The sequence below is a fragment of the Triturus cristatus genome, chromosome 9, assembly GCF_964204655.1.
Source record: "Triturus cristatus chromosome 9, aTriCri1.1, whole genome shotgun sequence".
In the NCBI taxonomy this organism is placed as follows: Eukaryota; Metazoa; Chordata; class Amphibia; order Caudata; family Salamandridae; genus Triturus; species Triturus cristatus.
In genome coordinates, this window is record NC_140592.1 from 1,147,753,329 (window position 1) to 1,147,770,688 (window position 17,360).

Here is a 17,360-nt window from a genome sequence, read left to right on the forward strand (position 1 = left end):
GCATCCCGCACGGATATCCTGCACGAGATCCTCAGTCTGCGCTATGAGATCGTGTTTGTGAATGAGAGTGGCAACCGATCGTGTGACTCCGGGGTTTCTGGCTGCCGTACCGCCGGAGAAATCTGCAGTTGAACTTTGTGGCCCGTGCAGCCCCGGAGCCGGGACCTCGAGTGGACGCCTTGGCCGGGTGGCAGTTTAACAACAGCGGCCTTTGGTGACTGGGTGGAGTCGGTCCACCGGAGCGGTGCTGCCCTCGGCCTGCATTTTGACGTAGGCGCTCCCACTGCTAAGTGTAGCGGACCGAGGACATGCCCGGGGGTGCAGCTCTCAGATTCTTCGGTGCTTGCCCCTGCCTTTGACGGTGAGCTGCCCGGACGCCGCCCCTAGCTCGCCCTGATCCTTGCGGGCTGCTCCCGGCTTTTCGCGGGAGCTGGTCCGTGGCGGGGACGACTGTTGCCCGTGACCACGCAACGGCTGAATTAGTGCCTGCCCCCGGACCCCTGTCTTCAGCGACGTGGATCTCGAGGCGCTTGTCCCTGGGTCCCGGCCCCAATACGAGTCGGGCCTTCCCGGCGGCCATCTTGTTGCTATGCAGCCTACCATTCTGTCCACTGGGTCGCAGCAGGATTGGGAGTGTGTGACTCTTGGGAGTGTGGCGGAGCGATCGCAGAGAGCTGTGCTGGGGTACGGCGACCTCCTAGAGGCCCTTGGTGCCCTTCATTTCTCCTTGGCTCGTGGCGCCGGGGTCTTGGGGAGTAAGCTCGATGGTGTGGCATCAGCGTTGGGACAGTGGCGGCATGCTGGTCCACAGGTACACAGGGGCTTCCCACACTGCACACAGGAGGATAATGTCGCGGCCACCCCTGCGATTAGTGCACAGTCGGACACTCCGGACAGTATGCTACCGTGTGATCGGCTAACTGAGGGTTTGATCTGTTCCGGTGGTATTGGACCTGAGTGGAAGGTGGTGGCCTTGTCCCGTGCACGGCCTCCGGCGACCCAGGGACAACTCCAGCACCGTTTGTCTACTTTGGCTGATTCAGCCTTCCTGGACCTTGTGTGCAGTGCAGATCTTGGGGCAGCACTGGGAAAGACGTCCCTCCATGATGCGGACTGTGTTGGTACTCAGAGACTTCCATCCCACCTGTGTGCGTCGCTTCCCGGTTGTTTTTGGACACTCCTTTACCCTGGAACATCGGACATGGTGCTGGGTCGAGGGGTAGGCATGGGCAGAATTGCAAAGAGTGGTCAAGGATGAGGCTGATCCTTCGGGGGTGGTCATCCAGTAGACGGGCGGACTCATGGTTGCGTACTCTCATGGTTATTAGCATAGTTGGTGCATAATGCTCCCCATTCCCCTTTTTTGATATGGTCGATTTGGTGCTGCTTATTGTTTGCTGTGGGGAGACTTCACCGTGCGGGAGGGAGAAGCCGGGGGTATGTTTTGAAGGCCCTCCTCCAGTTTATTATACTTTCTCCACCCCCCCGTCTGGTGGGGTTCTTTCTTACTCCTTTTTCCCTGTTTCTTCTATATTTCGGGTCTAGTTCCAGGGCGACAGGCACACTGCTGGGGGGGGGGGGCCATACTCATTTGCAGAGGTGCAGGGTGGGGGGTTGAGGGAGGGGACTCTTTAGTCTTTATCTCTTTTTCCATGGCCTCCTTTTTCCTATCCGCTTCTTCTTGTTTTTTCTTTTCTGGGATCAGCGCGGTACACCTCATTTGGTGTGAATCGTCGCCTCTTCATGTGTGCCACAGTTTCCGGGGTGTTCTCTGGGCGTTAGGTACCGGGGCCTGCAGGCGCAACTGTTTTTGATATTCTTCCCCATCCGGAATTTCCCGTGTCTGCGCCATTGATCCAATAGATTGCTGCTTATTGCTTACGTCTATTATTCTTGCCCCTTATCGTTGTTGGGAAATTGTTTGGCACCTGATCCTACTGTCTTGTTTCATTATAAAATGAAAAACCCTTTTTCTCCTGGTGTCCTACCTGCGCGGCTCACTGGCCGGACTATATTGGAATGAAGATTCTGCTCTCCGAGGTGCCGCCTGTGTTTGCATTGGCTCTTATTGCTCTGATTGCTTAGCGGCCGGCCCCGGGGGGTTGTAGGCCCATACTTGTTAATGATTGAAATGTCAATAAAGGTTTTTCAAAAAAAAAAAACCAGAGCCATGCAGTTCAGCTATCACTAAAATCCCCCACTGAATAGCTAGTTAAACGTGAAATCGATAGAAGTAACCAGCTAGAAGAACTTGGGAGCATACATTGATAGTAAACGTAACCATTAAGAACAGAAAAACGATATTACACAAAGAAACAGAGCATTAGCCTTTGCTTTAAGTACACTGGCCCAAAACTGGAGGGTCCATCGTATAAACCACTGCTGTCAGTAATAGTAGACAAAATGATAATAACGATATCATACGCCAGTATTGTGTACATGGAAAAGACTAAGCTCTGCTTAACAAGTTGCAGGTCGCAACCTATAAACTGGTATTTCAACCAGCTCAGGTAAACTTAAAATTTGGGCTAATAATGAAACAGTTGGGAGAATGTAATCCACAATAAAATGCTGGTACAAAAGAAAACTAAACTCGGTACACACTAAACTCAATAATGCGCTATGGACTGAAGTTGAAAAAGATAAATCTACATACTGTCAATACCTTTAAGAAGCCCTAACAGCAACCAACACAGTGGAGCTATGAAACAAGAATTTACCATTCCGAACCTTCAAACAGATAAAGCTGAAACATTTCACTGCCTGCTGTTAGATAAAACCAGCTTTAGCCTTAGATCACACAGATATGGTGATTAATAGCTAGAAAATCGTTCAATCAGCTCCGTACTCGGGCCCAACATTCCCAGCACAACTAAAAAACAACTGATGGCAATCCACTTTGGCCAGTTACTGTCAACTGCTGACCAACTGACTTGGAAGCACAAAGGACTTATAGCATGCAGACTTTGTGGCAGTAAAAGAGTATTTTATTCACCTTATATGTGTATGCCCCGATCTACACACAGCACGTCTCACCTTACTGAGGGAAGCTTTTATGGCAAGAGTAACAAGGACATGCAGAGCAGCAAATATACAAGGCCTAGACCCAGCAGACCCACAAATGAACTGCAAACTAGTAAAATACTTAAAACACCACGAACTTCCTCTGAGAATTCTAGCTAAGCAGGAACATTGACTTTTTACAAAGACTAGAAAACCTCAACTTTACAAGGCAGAACTTTACAAAAAATAAAAATAAGAAACTTACACAGGACTTTAAGTACCACACAACGAAGAAAGCATACATTAGAAGAATAACTAACTGTTGCAAAAATGAAGGATGAGCATTTTAGGCTCATTTAGCACAAGAAACCTAATCTTCATGCAGTTTTTTAAGTGTCATTTAATAAGATGGCTGCCTGCGCTAAGTACTTTTGTTAGCGCCAAGTACTTTTGTTAGCACTAAGTAGTTTAAGCTATTATGAAGCTCAGTTTTGCACATGGGTTTCTAGACTAGACGCAGTACTGATTGATTCAACCTTACCTGGCTCATTTGTACACGGTACCCATTAGAAAACAAAGTATATCATGCCACTATGCAGGAATTCTTGGACACTTAAGTATTCCCTGAATTACACCGCAGTATAATCAAAAACAATAGAACCGTCATTAAGTATCCCTTTTAATTATCTGTGGCGTCAAGCTTGTTTATTTTACGTATGTGTGTATATTGTTGTGGTTTTAATTAACTACACAATAAAAAATTTTAAAAAAAACTTTACTTGCCTTACCTGGTGATGACCTGTGCGAACATGGATATACCCATAGTATTAGTTAGCTAGATTAATATTGAGATCTGTGCACTTGGTGGGTGTATTTGCGATGAGGGATGACTAATGCATATGCAGACAAATTACAGCGTCTGTGAACTAGACCGGAACTGTAAAACCTTCACATATTTACACAAGTCAATCACCAGCAGAGGTTGGGCTAAAATCCATGCATCCAACAAGTAAAAAGCTTCCAACAGCAAAACTGTGTGCTGCTTTGCTATAGTTTCATATTCCTGCTATGTATATATACTACACAAAAGCGGCCACAACAATTTTCCTCTCTTTATTTGTAAAAGCAGTCAGACACTTTACAAAACTAAATAACAAAACAGTCTCACCTGTTCCAAGCATGGCAAACACTTGCATAGAATCATCAAAACGCTTTTGGCAGAACAGGTTAAAGGCATAAAGATTCTGAATGTGGTTGATCTGATGATGCTTTTCGCTGTCGGAGTCATCTTTCATTCTCTACAAACAGAAAAATACATAGGTACCTCAGAACAAGCATTGTCCGACTGTCATTGGAAAGAATTGCAGTTTTTTTAAATCAGAAATTAATTATTGATTCTTTGAAAATACAACAGTTTTACACTCACACTTCACACGAGAGGCTGAATGATAGAGAGATAGTGGACCAAGATTCCAAACCAGTTCACGTTTCCCATTACTTTCACAAAAGGTCATTGTATTTTCCTGCTCCAGTCACGGACCCAGCCAAGCCCTGGCTGGAAAGCGAACTACCCGCAAGTATGGAGAAGTGGCCTTCAACTGGCTGGTGAAGAAGTCACAGAGGGGGATACTTCACCTGAAACTGCTTGACCCAGGTCATTAGTATCCATAAGTAGTTAGGGGGCCCCAATCCAGGCAGGTGAGAGTACTGTATGTTCAGCAAGTAGGCTGACCATACAGTATTCTCACCTTCCTGCCTTTTAGGTCCTCCACCAAGCTGGCAGTATGGCTTGAATAGTCCACTGTAGTTAGACCTGTGAGCTAGGTCTGTTGTGCTGCTTCTGCTATGGGTTAGTCTAGCACGACTAGTTCTGCGGCAGCACATCACAGGGGCCAGCGACCAGCCTCACCTCTAAGCCAGCTGAGTTTGAGCAGGAATGGCTTTCTTTGGCTTAGTCGGTTACAAACCACCGTTGAGCACTGCCATGCTCCAGGGCATACTCTGGCAGTAGCACAGTCTGGTAGACCTCTTCAACTGTGTATTGTTGGACTGTAGAAATTGTCAACGCTGGGTTGCTTGATATACTTAATTAGGGCGACAGGAAAATGTGGGAATGTCTCAATCCACCAAACTACATAATAGGATTGGCAAGGGCACACATTACTATTACTAAAATATTCTCAGAGTTTCTTTGCAGTCCGAGAACAAAAGAAAAGGGGGGGGGGGGTCCACTTCCACACAAAACGTGACAAAAGTCCCAACCCTCACCAATCAGGAGACTAGAAATTCTGAAGACCGACTGATGCAAAGGAAAGTTTACAAATTAACAGATAAGGAGGTTTACTGTCCAATCATTTTCTAGATGTGGGGGACACAATTTTTATATAGAAACAGTGCACAGACAGACGGACATAATGCTCACTGACATGTATAAACCATGTTAGGTATCAGTAAACATTCACAGATAGTGAGTACAAACTAGTCTCATCAGAACTTGTTACATTTTTGCATGAAACAATTTATACTGAAACACATAAGCCAGTATCACTTTCAGGTTATGTGCTATGCTTAGGCATACGTACTGCAAGCTGGAGAGCAAGTTCAAACTGCTTGTCCTGAAGAAGCTGCTGAATCTGTGTTGCTATAGAAACAGGAACTAGCCGCCACACAAAATGGTTGCTGGCCACGTACACAATGTTTGTGCTGAAAATCAGAAAATATTGGTTGCAGTTAATTGTTCTGTTCAACAATACCCAGCATGACATTTCAGGCATTACAGAAGCCTTTGTGCTCATGGATAGAATCCAACTACAATAACTAAAGATGAAGCTTACACGCATGTCTTATGTTAGTTACTCTTCTAACAAAAAATGACCCCAAAAAAACCTGAGGTCCAAACCATGGGTAAAGGCCAAGATTAAGGACTTCATTTCAAGTGACTCTGGAATACTGTATCAGTATACTTGCTCCCAAAAGGACTTCTATGGGTTATAAGTAATTGAGGTGCAGGAAAACTGCTATCTTTCAAGCGGCTTCTCAGGAGTGCTCTTAGAAACGTGAAAGTCCTGCCATTATTTCCCGTTTTCATTCTGTTTCCGATCCAGAGCACTTGCCAGATTTTAGCTAGTGAAATACCTGTTGGAGATGAGTGATCCTGTATGAGTTGCAAATCCTGATCTGGCTGGAAACTCATTCCTGCCCGAATCAGAAACTTTCCCCCTACCTGGAACAGAAACGTTAGTAGGAAACTGGAATGCAAAGATATGGAGAAACCGAATAGGCAATGTTGGGTCTCCAAATTCAGATATCAAATCATATTTCAGTCTACAGAAACAAACCATGCCTACATGCCATATAGGGTAATGACTTCTTAAAAGGGTTAATATAAACAATGCATTGTTTGTTTATAGCATACCAAAACTGTTTGGTCATAGCTTCAGCCAAAGAAATAACTAACCCTATTTCCTAATACTATATCACCAAAGGAATCTAGTGGTGCAAGATCGACCTCCTCTACTCTAGCTGGCTGTCCCGTAGACCATGATTAACATTATATTGTCAGATCTGTAACATTTTTCCAAAACATGAGAATTCCCTACAGTCTCCCTCGCATTGGAACACATCTCTGGCAAGGCTTGACCCCCAACCTTGTTCCTCTGGGTCTCTGGAGCAAGGCAGTATCAGACATTTCAGAGGTTTTAATGGATTTGAGTTGTCCACACATGATGAACTGACAGCAGTGCATTTTGGAAGTTAGGAATCAAGTGAAATTTTCATTTAAGCTACCTTTCTTGGTCACAGGTATTACCTCTGGGCTGTAGGGAAACATAAGAAACTCATACAATATTAATATCTACACAGTGTAAGGTTTCTATCGCTGGGTGCCAGACCTCACTCATCTAGAGTGGCTGGCTGGGAGCAGAATGTGGACAGCTACTGCAAATAAAATGCTGGCATTCTTCTTTTCCCTGGTTCAGTGTCCGCATACCAGACATATGAAAATGGGTTGGAGCCCTGGTTTCTGCACTTGATGAATATGTTGCTAAATTTAAAAAGCTATTTTAATGTCCAGCATTGTTTCATTGACATAAAAAGGACACTGGCTAGAGGCATGTGCTGTCCATGTCTCTATGCATGATCTTCAGGGGATCCATTTCATTTCTTGAAAAGGTCAAACTGGTCACTTTGGCACAGGGGTTATGCTATGGGACAATCTTATGTAGTCAGGGTGGGGAGAGAGTACCAATTTATTTCACTGTCTACCCCAGAGGTGGGATGAGCACACAGGTAGTGAGTGGTACTCTTATCCCCCATTGATCCTCACAGATTCTGAATTCTTACTTAGATACCTCCCGCACCTCTAGGATTAACGGTTAACATATGCAATGCTGCACGGTTCACATGTCATTCTAGACAGATTTATGCTAATTTTCACTTACTGGGTCCCTGGTTATCCACTGTAGTTGGCTTTTTATGTAGGAGCAAGTGCAGTATAATGTATCACCTTCCCAGATCTATTATGGAATAAAGCGGGTGAACTGGAGAAAAGCTCCTAAACAGAATCCATATAAACACCCCCTCCCTCCAAATGTGTACGATGAGTACACCCCTACAAACCGGTGTCAATCCATCTGGCCAGGAGTTTAGTATGAGTCCGTGTCATTCAGGTGTGTCTCTTGTATGAGGCACACATCTATATTATGTCTTTACTTGAAAACAGCACTTGTCTAATTTTCCTGGAGTCGTTAAGGTCGTAAATGTTTCCAGACAAAAATCTAATTGTCCTCACGGCGGCATGTTTGGGAGTAGTAGCGCATGCATGTAGGTGGCGGGATCCCATATGTGAAGTATGCGTCTCCGTGTTGGGCAGCTATGTATATATACGATTGATGATTTTGTCAAGGACAACAAAACCTCTCTTTTCTCCCTGTTGATTGCCATCTCCCTCCCACTCCCGCTTCCCCAGTGTGACAGAGGGATCATCACTGCCCGCTGCCATCCAACACTTCCACAGAAAAAACATTTGAAAGCATAACTGTGGGGATGCGAGGGAGCACCAACCAGGTCGATTTAAAGGACACTCTCTGCAGTTACTAACCAAACATTCACAATTCTGCCATTGCTGCGTTACAAACCTCCTTCAGGAAAAACTTAAAGACCTGGCTGTTTCCCTGCTAAGTACTCGTAGGCTCATTGCTGTAATAACAGAACCTTCCTAGCGCTGGGAAGCCTTCGGGCAGCCATGCACTCTACAAATTACAAACAAACATTGTGGGGGTTTCCAAATTTGCATGGGAGACGCTGAGCCTAGCTAACAACCGATCCTCTGGTGGAATTGGTAGGCGGGTATTGAAGGACGCAAGGCGATAAATGTATCTGGTGAAATAGGTCGCTCAATATTGTCCTCAGGTGTGACTGCAATCATCACTTAAACCAAATGGTTACTCCCTGTTCTTGCATTGTAGTCATTCTCTGGTGCTCAGAAGTATGTAGCCTGGCTACTAGTCATTTTCGTTCATCAGATCAGCAGCGTTATACTGAAGGCTGTCCGTGGGTGGTGTGTGACGGCTGAACTTCCGACAGATGAATTGATTGGGATTCAGGAAAAAGCGTGGCTTGCCATCCAAGATGATGGGTAGCTTAGCTGGGTAATGTAAGTTGTATTGAATGATGACCTGTAGCGTTTGTTTTACTGGCAGGAATTCTCTGTGAGCTTTTTGCATGCTACAGTGAAATCAGGAAAGAGGAACATGATTATGTTGTATTGTACTCCGTGTCGCTCTCTCGAATGAATAAAGAATGAATGAATAGGTTTGTATAGTGCACAGCTACTACTTGAGTGTCCCAGCGTTAGGCGCGTGGCTGATGTAGGGGTGAGGGCCAATCTATAAACAGGTGGGTTTTCATTTGCTTACGGAACAGTTTTAGGTCGGGCATACATCTGAGGGGGAAAGGAAGTTCATTCCAGTGTTTAGCCACCAGCATTGAGTAGGCTGAACCGCCCCATTTTTTCTTTTTTGTGCAGGGGATGGAAGACGAGCTGTCTGCGAGCGCAATGATCTTGCGGGCAGTAGCTGGTCAGTCTTCCTAGCAGGTAGGTGGGGCCCGTTTTGTAAAAGGCTGAATGTGCAACTGTTAAAGCTTTAAAGATTACCCTCAAATTTACCAGTAGTGTAACTGTTTACGATAATGAGTAATCAATGTGTGTTTTGGGAGATTAAAAAGTAATCGAATGGCCATATTCTGGATTTTTGTAGTCTATGTGTCAGGTAATATGGGAGTTGTATGTACAGAACATTTGCATAGTTCAGTCTGGATACAATCAGTGCTTGGACCACTATCTTTTGAGCATCACAGGGTAGAAGTTTGATGAAGTTCCTCAGAATCCATAAAATCCAGCACGTACTTTTGACCACAACCGTGATCTGGGATTTGAGGGATAGGCTAGTGTCAACTATGACCCTTTAAGTTTCTGGCCATTTCAGTGGCTCCGTCTTGTCTGGGTTGCCTTGTAATGTGTTGGATTTGAGGCAACTCATCACCACTGTCAACAGGTAGCGAAGTTTATTTTAGCCTCACAGTCATTACGGTTATATTTTAGCAGCGGTTGGGTATCATCCACATAGGAGACCACCTGAATGCTAAAGGATTCGATGAGGTAGGCCAGCGGGATCATATATATATTAAAAAGAGTAGGGCTCAAGACTGAGCCCTGAGTGACTCCATATTTAATTGCTTTTATTTCTAAGTGCAAAGGTTTAACCAGACCATTTGTTTCCTGTGTTTTAAGAAGGATCCTAGCCAGGCCAGGACCTTGCCTTACACCCCAATGGAGACAAGGTAGCAGAGCAGGATCTCATGTAAGATTGTGTTGTATGCCGCCGAGAGGCCCAGCAGGATCAGTGCGGTATTATGTCCAGCATCTACTGTGAATTTAATAGAGTCTGTGATCTCCATCAGTGCCGATTCTGTGCTGTGACTGGTTCTAAAACCGGACTGTGAAGGGTGAAGGAGATGGGAGGTTTCCAAAAATATAATTAGCTGGGTGTTTACTGCTTTTTCTATGATCTTAGAGACCCATGGAAGCAGGGTACTGGATTTAAATTTGACAGTATTTCCAGGTCTGCGATTTTGTAGTAGAGGAAGAACATTTGCATTTTTCCATGCAGGGGGTATATGCTAAATCACTGGTAATACTGCTGGAGAAGGTGTGAACACCTTCCTCTGGAGCAGGCTTTCTTTCTGGCCTCCGAGATCGTGGGCTCTCACCTGCAGGGAGTCAGAAACATGTCTGTGGCAGGCTGGATGATATTGATCAGCCAGCACACTGAGAGGCTGGTAAGTTTTCTGGGGCACCTCTAAGGTGCGCTCTGGGTGCAGGTTTTAATAAATCCACTACTGGCATCAGTAGGGATGTAATAAAACATGGTGTTTGATACCAAACACCATAGGTTTCAGTGAAGCCATCATGTAGATGGGGAACTCGTAATGACCAGTGCTTAGTACATATACTTAAGATGACTTCCCTTTTCACTTGTACTATCTACTAATTGAACTAGGCAGCACAGGGGCATATCTGCTCATGCAGATATGTGCTCACATGTAATATAATGCACCCTGCCCTAGGGTTATAAGGACTGCTGTAGGGGTGACTTACATATATTGCATGCAGTGTCTGTGGGCCTGGCACAAAGGTTGTGTGCCATGTCGTGTTTTCACACTTGTTTGCACCATTGCACGCAGCGTGCAATGGCAGTCTGCATGAGTTTGATGGTGGGTCCTTTAGGGTGGCACAATACATGCTGCAGCCCTAAGGCACCCTCTTTAGCACCCATGCCCTAGGTAATATGTGTACAATTTACTAGGCACTAACAGAGGTGCTAAAGGTCTTGCAGATTGAGGTACAACTGAAGGTACGCCTTGTTTTATGGAAAGAGCACTGGCACTGGGGACCTGGTTAGCAGGAACCCAGTGAACTTTAGTCAAAATTGCATCAACTGCCAGGCACAAAGTGGGGAAGACCATGTCAAAAAGGGGCACTTTCCGACAGGTGCGAAATGGTGTACTTTGAGTAGTTCTCCAGCAGCTACAGTGAAAGGCAGTACAATTATAAATGTTTGGAGCAGCCCACTGGTAGCCTACTAACGGTATGCCACATAGTGACAATGCAATATGAACATGGCTGTCAGTTTTAGGACTCCGGCTGTCTGTCCTGGGGAGCCTGGCTGACCTGAAAAAACGCCTGCAACCTGAAACGTGTGTGGGTTTCAGGGCACATTTGAGGAAAGTGTATACACAGACTGGCTGACTTGGGACATACTGTGAATGTATTCTTGCTCATTTGGTGCATCTTCATCACTACAGTTGATAGATTTGGCCCCGCTGGCACATACTCCGGGCCACAGTCTACAGGGCACTAGTCTCCAACAGCTGCTCATCATCACGGCTTTCTGAATGGGAGTCTTCGGTGTCTGCGGCTGTTAATATTTCTGCCACTCAACTTGATGTCATTGGGGCGTGGCCGAGCCGAGCCGCAAGATGGCCGCCGTGTAACGGGGCTCTGCCGGCCGAATGAAGAATCCGACGGCCCATCCGTACACACCTCCTAGTCTGGGCAGCTAAAGTGGCGGCGGGAGGAGCTGGCAATCCGAAGACCCGGTGAAAGCAATCGCGGCTAAAATCGGCTGCGTACTTCCTGAGATCCGGCCCTGCGCTGCGTCGGCGGCCCGCCCACATCGGGCCCGACGGCCTTTGCCGCTACGTGAGTCCCCGGTCGCGGGCCTGCGGCCTGGCATGTGGTTTGCAGCCGCAGTGGAGACCTCTGGGGGTGCAGCGGAGACATCCTGGGCAGCCTGATCGCGGCTGCGAGACACCAGTACAGCGGTGAGCGGACTTTCCCCTGTGGTTGGCGCTAAACGGGGAGAACCTGCGGGGGCGCACTGGAGGGACCTGGGCGACGAGGCTGCGCCCGTGACGGTGGTCTTTGCCGGCGCTCCCGCCGAAGCGTGGAGACAGGACGGTGGCACCCGCGGTGGCGGAGACTAACTGGCCGGTGTGGAGAGGTAATACTCGGCTGCCACCCTCCGCCGTACCCTCCCTGGAAGAGGTGCGCTGCTGGTTGCTGGGATTGAAGGGACGGGGGCCTGGTGGGGGAAGAGAACAAAACTCGGACTTACCCGGGGCGGCTGCCTGCATTAACGGCGGAACAGGTGCACGATTTTTTGGCGGTGGAGCCAACACGCACTAGCAGCTGGGCTACGCTGGTTGGCCTGCTGGGCCTGGCAGGTTGACGGCTGCTGCAACAGCGACGGGGGCTGCCTTGTGGAGGCGAAGCTGCAGAACCTGCGGGGACTGCCCGGGGTGAGTCGCTGGGGCTCCCCAGACCCCTCCGGGAGAGACTTCCCCTGCAGAACAATGGGGAAGCCAGATGCCCAACAGCCGAGGCTAAATTTCGAAAGGAGAACTACCCGGAATGTTGAAGTGGAACCGGCATCGCAAACGGTGGTACCGGAGACACAGATGGAACCCACGCAAGAGGATGATATAAAAAGTATGTTTCGCGAGCTCAAGGGCTGCCTAAGGGAGATTGACAGCAAATTAGACTCCATGGCACAGCGAATGGAGGGCATATCGCACACAGTCGACCAGCATGAGGAGAGATTAACGGCAGCGGAGACGCGGATTGCGGAATGCGAGGAGAGCCACAGCGACACCCAGGAAAGACTGCTCCGTATGGACAAGGTCCTGGAGGTGATACGTGGGCGTAACAAGGATTTGGAAGCTCGGTCCCGCAGAAATAACGTCCGTATTATTGGAATTGCGGAATCCACAAACATTGGTAATATGGAACAGTTTGTTGAGGGTATGTTCCGCGAACTGTTTGGGGCAGAGCTGTCGACAATGTTCCTGGTCGAGCGCGCGCACCGAACGCTGGGCCCACGCCCTGTGCCGGGGGCGCCACCGCGACCGATCCTTGCCCGAGTTCTGAATTACCGAGACCGCGACACCATACTGCGGCTATCCCGAGAAAAAGGCGAACTCACTTTTCAAAACATGGCTATTTCCCTATACCCTGACTTTACGCAAGCTGTGCAGGCCGCACGGCGCAAGTTCATTCCGGCAAAAAAGATCTTCCAACAAGCATTTACAATGCAACGGTCTCGGCATTGTTAAAGTTAGAGCTATTGGCAGTGCTCATGACAATGCAGTTTCTTTAAATGTTTTAAAAACAAAAACAAACAAAAATAATGTCATGAGCAATGCCAATAGCTCTAACTTTACCAATGCCGAGACCATTGCATTGTAAATGCTTGTTTTTAGCTTGCAGGGAAATATTAACAAAATGGATTTTAACAAAACAACGCATCTTCGCAGTGGTAAGTGGTAACATTCTAAACTCATCACTACCACATATGATAAATATATGTCTATATGTGTGTGTATTTGTGTGCATATTTACATAAGAAAGATGTGTTAATATTACAACATACATATTTGGAAAGGGATAAAGAACACACTGTGCGAGTAACACACGTCATTTAAATCAATGACTACATTTATGTCCTACATCAGTCCCTTTAACTCAAGAATTCACTGATATTTTTATGATGTTCAATTTTTTGGGACACAAAAAATAATCGCAATAAATCCCGATTTTGAATGAATGAAATGGCTGGATAGTGCCGTTTATGCATTTTTCAAATTAAAGAATCCATTGAATTCAGTTAAAGCGCGGGATTCAGTGAGACCTCCATGTAAAATGAGCCCAGAAGAAAGAAACTCACAGGTGCGGAATCAATTAACAGCCCTAATCCAAGAAGTCAACCCGGCGATGAGTAGCCTGGAAAAGACTCTTCATCTGTGAGGATACGGGCCATTATTTTAATGAAGCCAAAGTAATAATTTAAAGATTTGCTTGTCCCGGGGCAGGTTTCTTAGTGCAAACCCATTTACCTCTTGATTCAGAAAAGCAATTACTGCGGGATTACGTGTTTTAAAACCACAACCAAATAAACATTGTATCTCAGAGCGGCGCATCCTCCTCTGGGAGGTTTTATCCAATAATAGGGCAAACAGTGTGGTGTTTACAGAGGGGGCGGGAGAGCCCAGCCTGTGTTTAGCCAGGTACTTTGCATCACAATTTCACCTGTGGGTGGTTTGGGGATAAGCCTGAGTGGGAATGATAAGGGGACCCCGGGACTCATCCCTCTGCCTTGCCTCACGCTGGGAGCAGAAATGGGGCACTGGGTGTTTTAATCAGATATGCTAATGAAGGGATTCCGAACAGTAACCAGATCGCAGCAGCAGCAGGAACGCTTTCTTATGAAGGTACCTCTGCGGATTCCGTCCCTGCAGCCTGTTTGGCTGCCTCGCTATCAGAGACAGCGCCTCTTACTGCGAGCCTAGGACGCCCAGCCCCCTGCGCTCAGCAGGCACCCCACCACCCCAGGGTGCACACTGACCCGTTGTGAAGATACGACAGGCTGCTGACAGGCTCGCCACTCTCCTCCCAGAACACACTGCGCTCCCTATTTACCAACAACAACGCCAGCTGGTGCAAAACAAACCTCGAAAAACTCCTACAAGCAAAATGACGCACTCGATCGAGCCCATTTCATGAAGGGATCTGAGGGTATTTGGGGATTCTCTGTAGCTTCAGCCGGGACAAACTCGATGATATTAGCCCAGTTTCCAAAAAATTGAAAGTTGGCTTTCAAGGGGAAGGGAATGTGTTGTGACAACTTCTATTTAAACGCGTAGTCAGGAAACTCAGCTGCTTCTTTCGCTGACACAAAGTATCACGTAAATGCCAAACAAAGTAAGTATCTTTCATGTGGGAAAGCACACATGCAAAAATATAGATTGTGGCTCGAAGGAGATATTAAAACAATTAGCAATCTGTAACGTGGCATTCATTTACATAAAACAAAACTGAGGATTCAAAACAGGCCAGTGGAAAAACAAGTAAAGAGGAACAAGGGCACCGGAAGACACCACCGCCTTTCTCCGAGGCAGAAATGCCTCGGAGAAACGCAGCGTCCTTTTCGGATTCGGGGGCGTGTTTTGCTGTTGTCTCCTCCTTGAGACTTCTCGCTAAAAACACGCCCCCCGATCCGAAAAGGACGGGGCCTAATCGGAGTGACTGACCTCTTCTCCAGTGGCTGGCCAGCATTTACGAGGCCAGCCAATGGAGAACAGGGGAGAAGAGGGGCGGTTTCAAGCCCCTCTTCTCCAAGTCATAAAATCTCCGACTTCCGGTTCTGCCTTTCGGCAGACCGGTAGTCCTCGACCTAAAAAGTGGGGACCAGATACGCCATGCTATACCCTGCAAAGTTGAAAGTCCACCACAAAGGGAAGCCACTGATTTTCACGGAGGCGAAGGAGGCGTTGAAGTTTGCAAAAAAAGCAGAACGGTCGCACGGGGAGCTGCGGGATGGTCGTGTGGCCCCCCCGGCGGACCAGCTCAGTGATGTTGAATGAACCGCCGAACGTTTCTGGGTACTTTGAACTCCTGAACCACTATGAGAAGCCCTGGGCCTTTGCTTATAAGCCTATACTGCTCTCCTTGTTGACCATATCCTGTTCATTGAGATGGGCGGGGGATGGGGGTAGCATCCGACGAGTACAGGGAAGCGCGGGGCAGGGACAGCCTTGACCCGAGGAGATGCTCCACAGTTGCACTGGGAGATGCTGCAGAAACAGCTTGCTATGTTTGGTCTGCGCATGACTATGTGAGGTGGGAAAAGTTCGGCCACCCTATCGACTTTAGATGGGGTAGTGAGCCGGTAACCCCACGCCCTCGAAGGGATGATTCCCATGCTAATGTTACAGAAGGACTGTTTTTGGGTTAGTTCTGGGAGGGGGAATGTATCTCAACCTGATTGGGGGGTTGGAGTGGGAGGAGGGGGGGTGTGGTTTGTTTTGGTTTTCGTTAGTGAACTGCAGCATGTTCATGCTCAACTACATGACGACACGGTACTGTCCCCAGCCACGCACAATCAGCTGTCGAGTACGAGACGGTACACGCAAGGTCCCTTGCCCTGTGCCCCACCCCTTACACCTCGGATCGATACATCGCTGCATACGACCCATCACCACATATGTCACTGACTGCGCTGCGCTGCCTGACATGGAACATTCGTGGTCTTAATGACCATCGCAAGATCCGATTGACCCACGCGCACTTAACCAGGCACCACATAGATGTATGTCTCTTGCAGGAGACCCACCTACTGCAGAAAAATGGGGACAGACTACGCCATGTCCGATGGGGTGAGGTGCACACTTCCGGATACTCCAACTACTCACGGGGGGTGGCCATATTGATTCGTAGGGGCCTGCCCTGGCAAACATTTAAAGTGTGCGCTGATCCGGAGGGGCGGTATCTAATATTGCTGGGGAAACTATTTCACAAGCAGATAATACTCATCAACACTTATGGCCCTAACTCGGATGACCCAAGTTTTTTCAGGACCGTGTGGCTTAAAGCACAATCACTGGGCGAGGGAGAGTACATATGGGGAGGAGATTTCAATGCGGTGCTTTCACTGGAGCACGATCTGAAGGGGGCCGCGCGCACACATCACCCACATACGGCGGATTTTCTCCAAGGCCTAATGGAGGAATGCAACCTGCTAGACTCGTGGCGGGTGCTGCACCCCGAGGGGAGGGAGGGCACCTGCTTCACTCCACACAGACAAGCATGGTCCAGACTAGATTTTTGGCTCCTGACCCCGCATATACATGCTTGGACATCCGAGGTCCACCACAGAGCGCGCACACTATCTGACCACTCCCCGGTTGAACTGGTGCTCCAGGTCCCCAAACCCTATATCACACCATTCACGTGGAAATTGCCGGCGCAGGCCCTGCTGGATCAGGTATTTCGAGAGGAGATACACCAACACATACTTGACTATTTCGACCTAAACACGAATTCCGTGGCGTCTGTGGGCACCCTATGGGAGGCGTTCAAGGTGGTTATCAGAGGCCACTGCATAGCGGGGCAAGCCAGAGTGCTGAAGGACATTCGAAAAACGCTTGGGAGGCTGGAGGACCGCCTACACGCACTAGAGACACAGTACTGCGCTGACCCCTCGGTGGCGGTGCTGGCAGACACGCGCACCACCCTAACGGAGTACCAAACGGAGCCGGACAGGGAACTCAAATTTTTACATAAACATGTGGCGGCGCGCCGTTATGGAGAGGGGGATCGCTCGGGCAAAACGCTAGCCCATGTGCTGCGATCACAGAGAGCTTCCTCTTACATCCCCTCAATCGAAACATCGGGGGGAGATTACGCGTGCACACCTCCGGAGATCTTGGAGACCTTCCGGTCCTTTTACAAGGACCTGTAC

General features: G+C 47.8%; 1 protein-coding gene across 1 annotated transcript in view; it reads right to left on the reverse strand.

Moving 5' to 3' along the window:
* The window catches only part of VPS39 (VPS39 subunit of HOPS complex), a 341,156-nt gene that overhangs the window by 161,726 nt on the left and 162,070 nt on the right, over positions 1-17,360 (reverse strand). Inside the window, exons 10-11 of the mRNA XM_085627090.1 lie at positions 5,586-5,706; positions 4,172-4,301 (exon numbers count right to left, since the gene is read on the reverse strand). Of these exons, the coding sequence (XP_085483216.1) occupies positions 4,172-4,301; positions 5,586-5,706 (251 nt within the window). The remainder of the gene's footprint in view (positions 1-4,171; positions 4,302-5,585; positions 5,707-17,360) is intronic.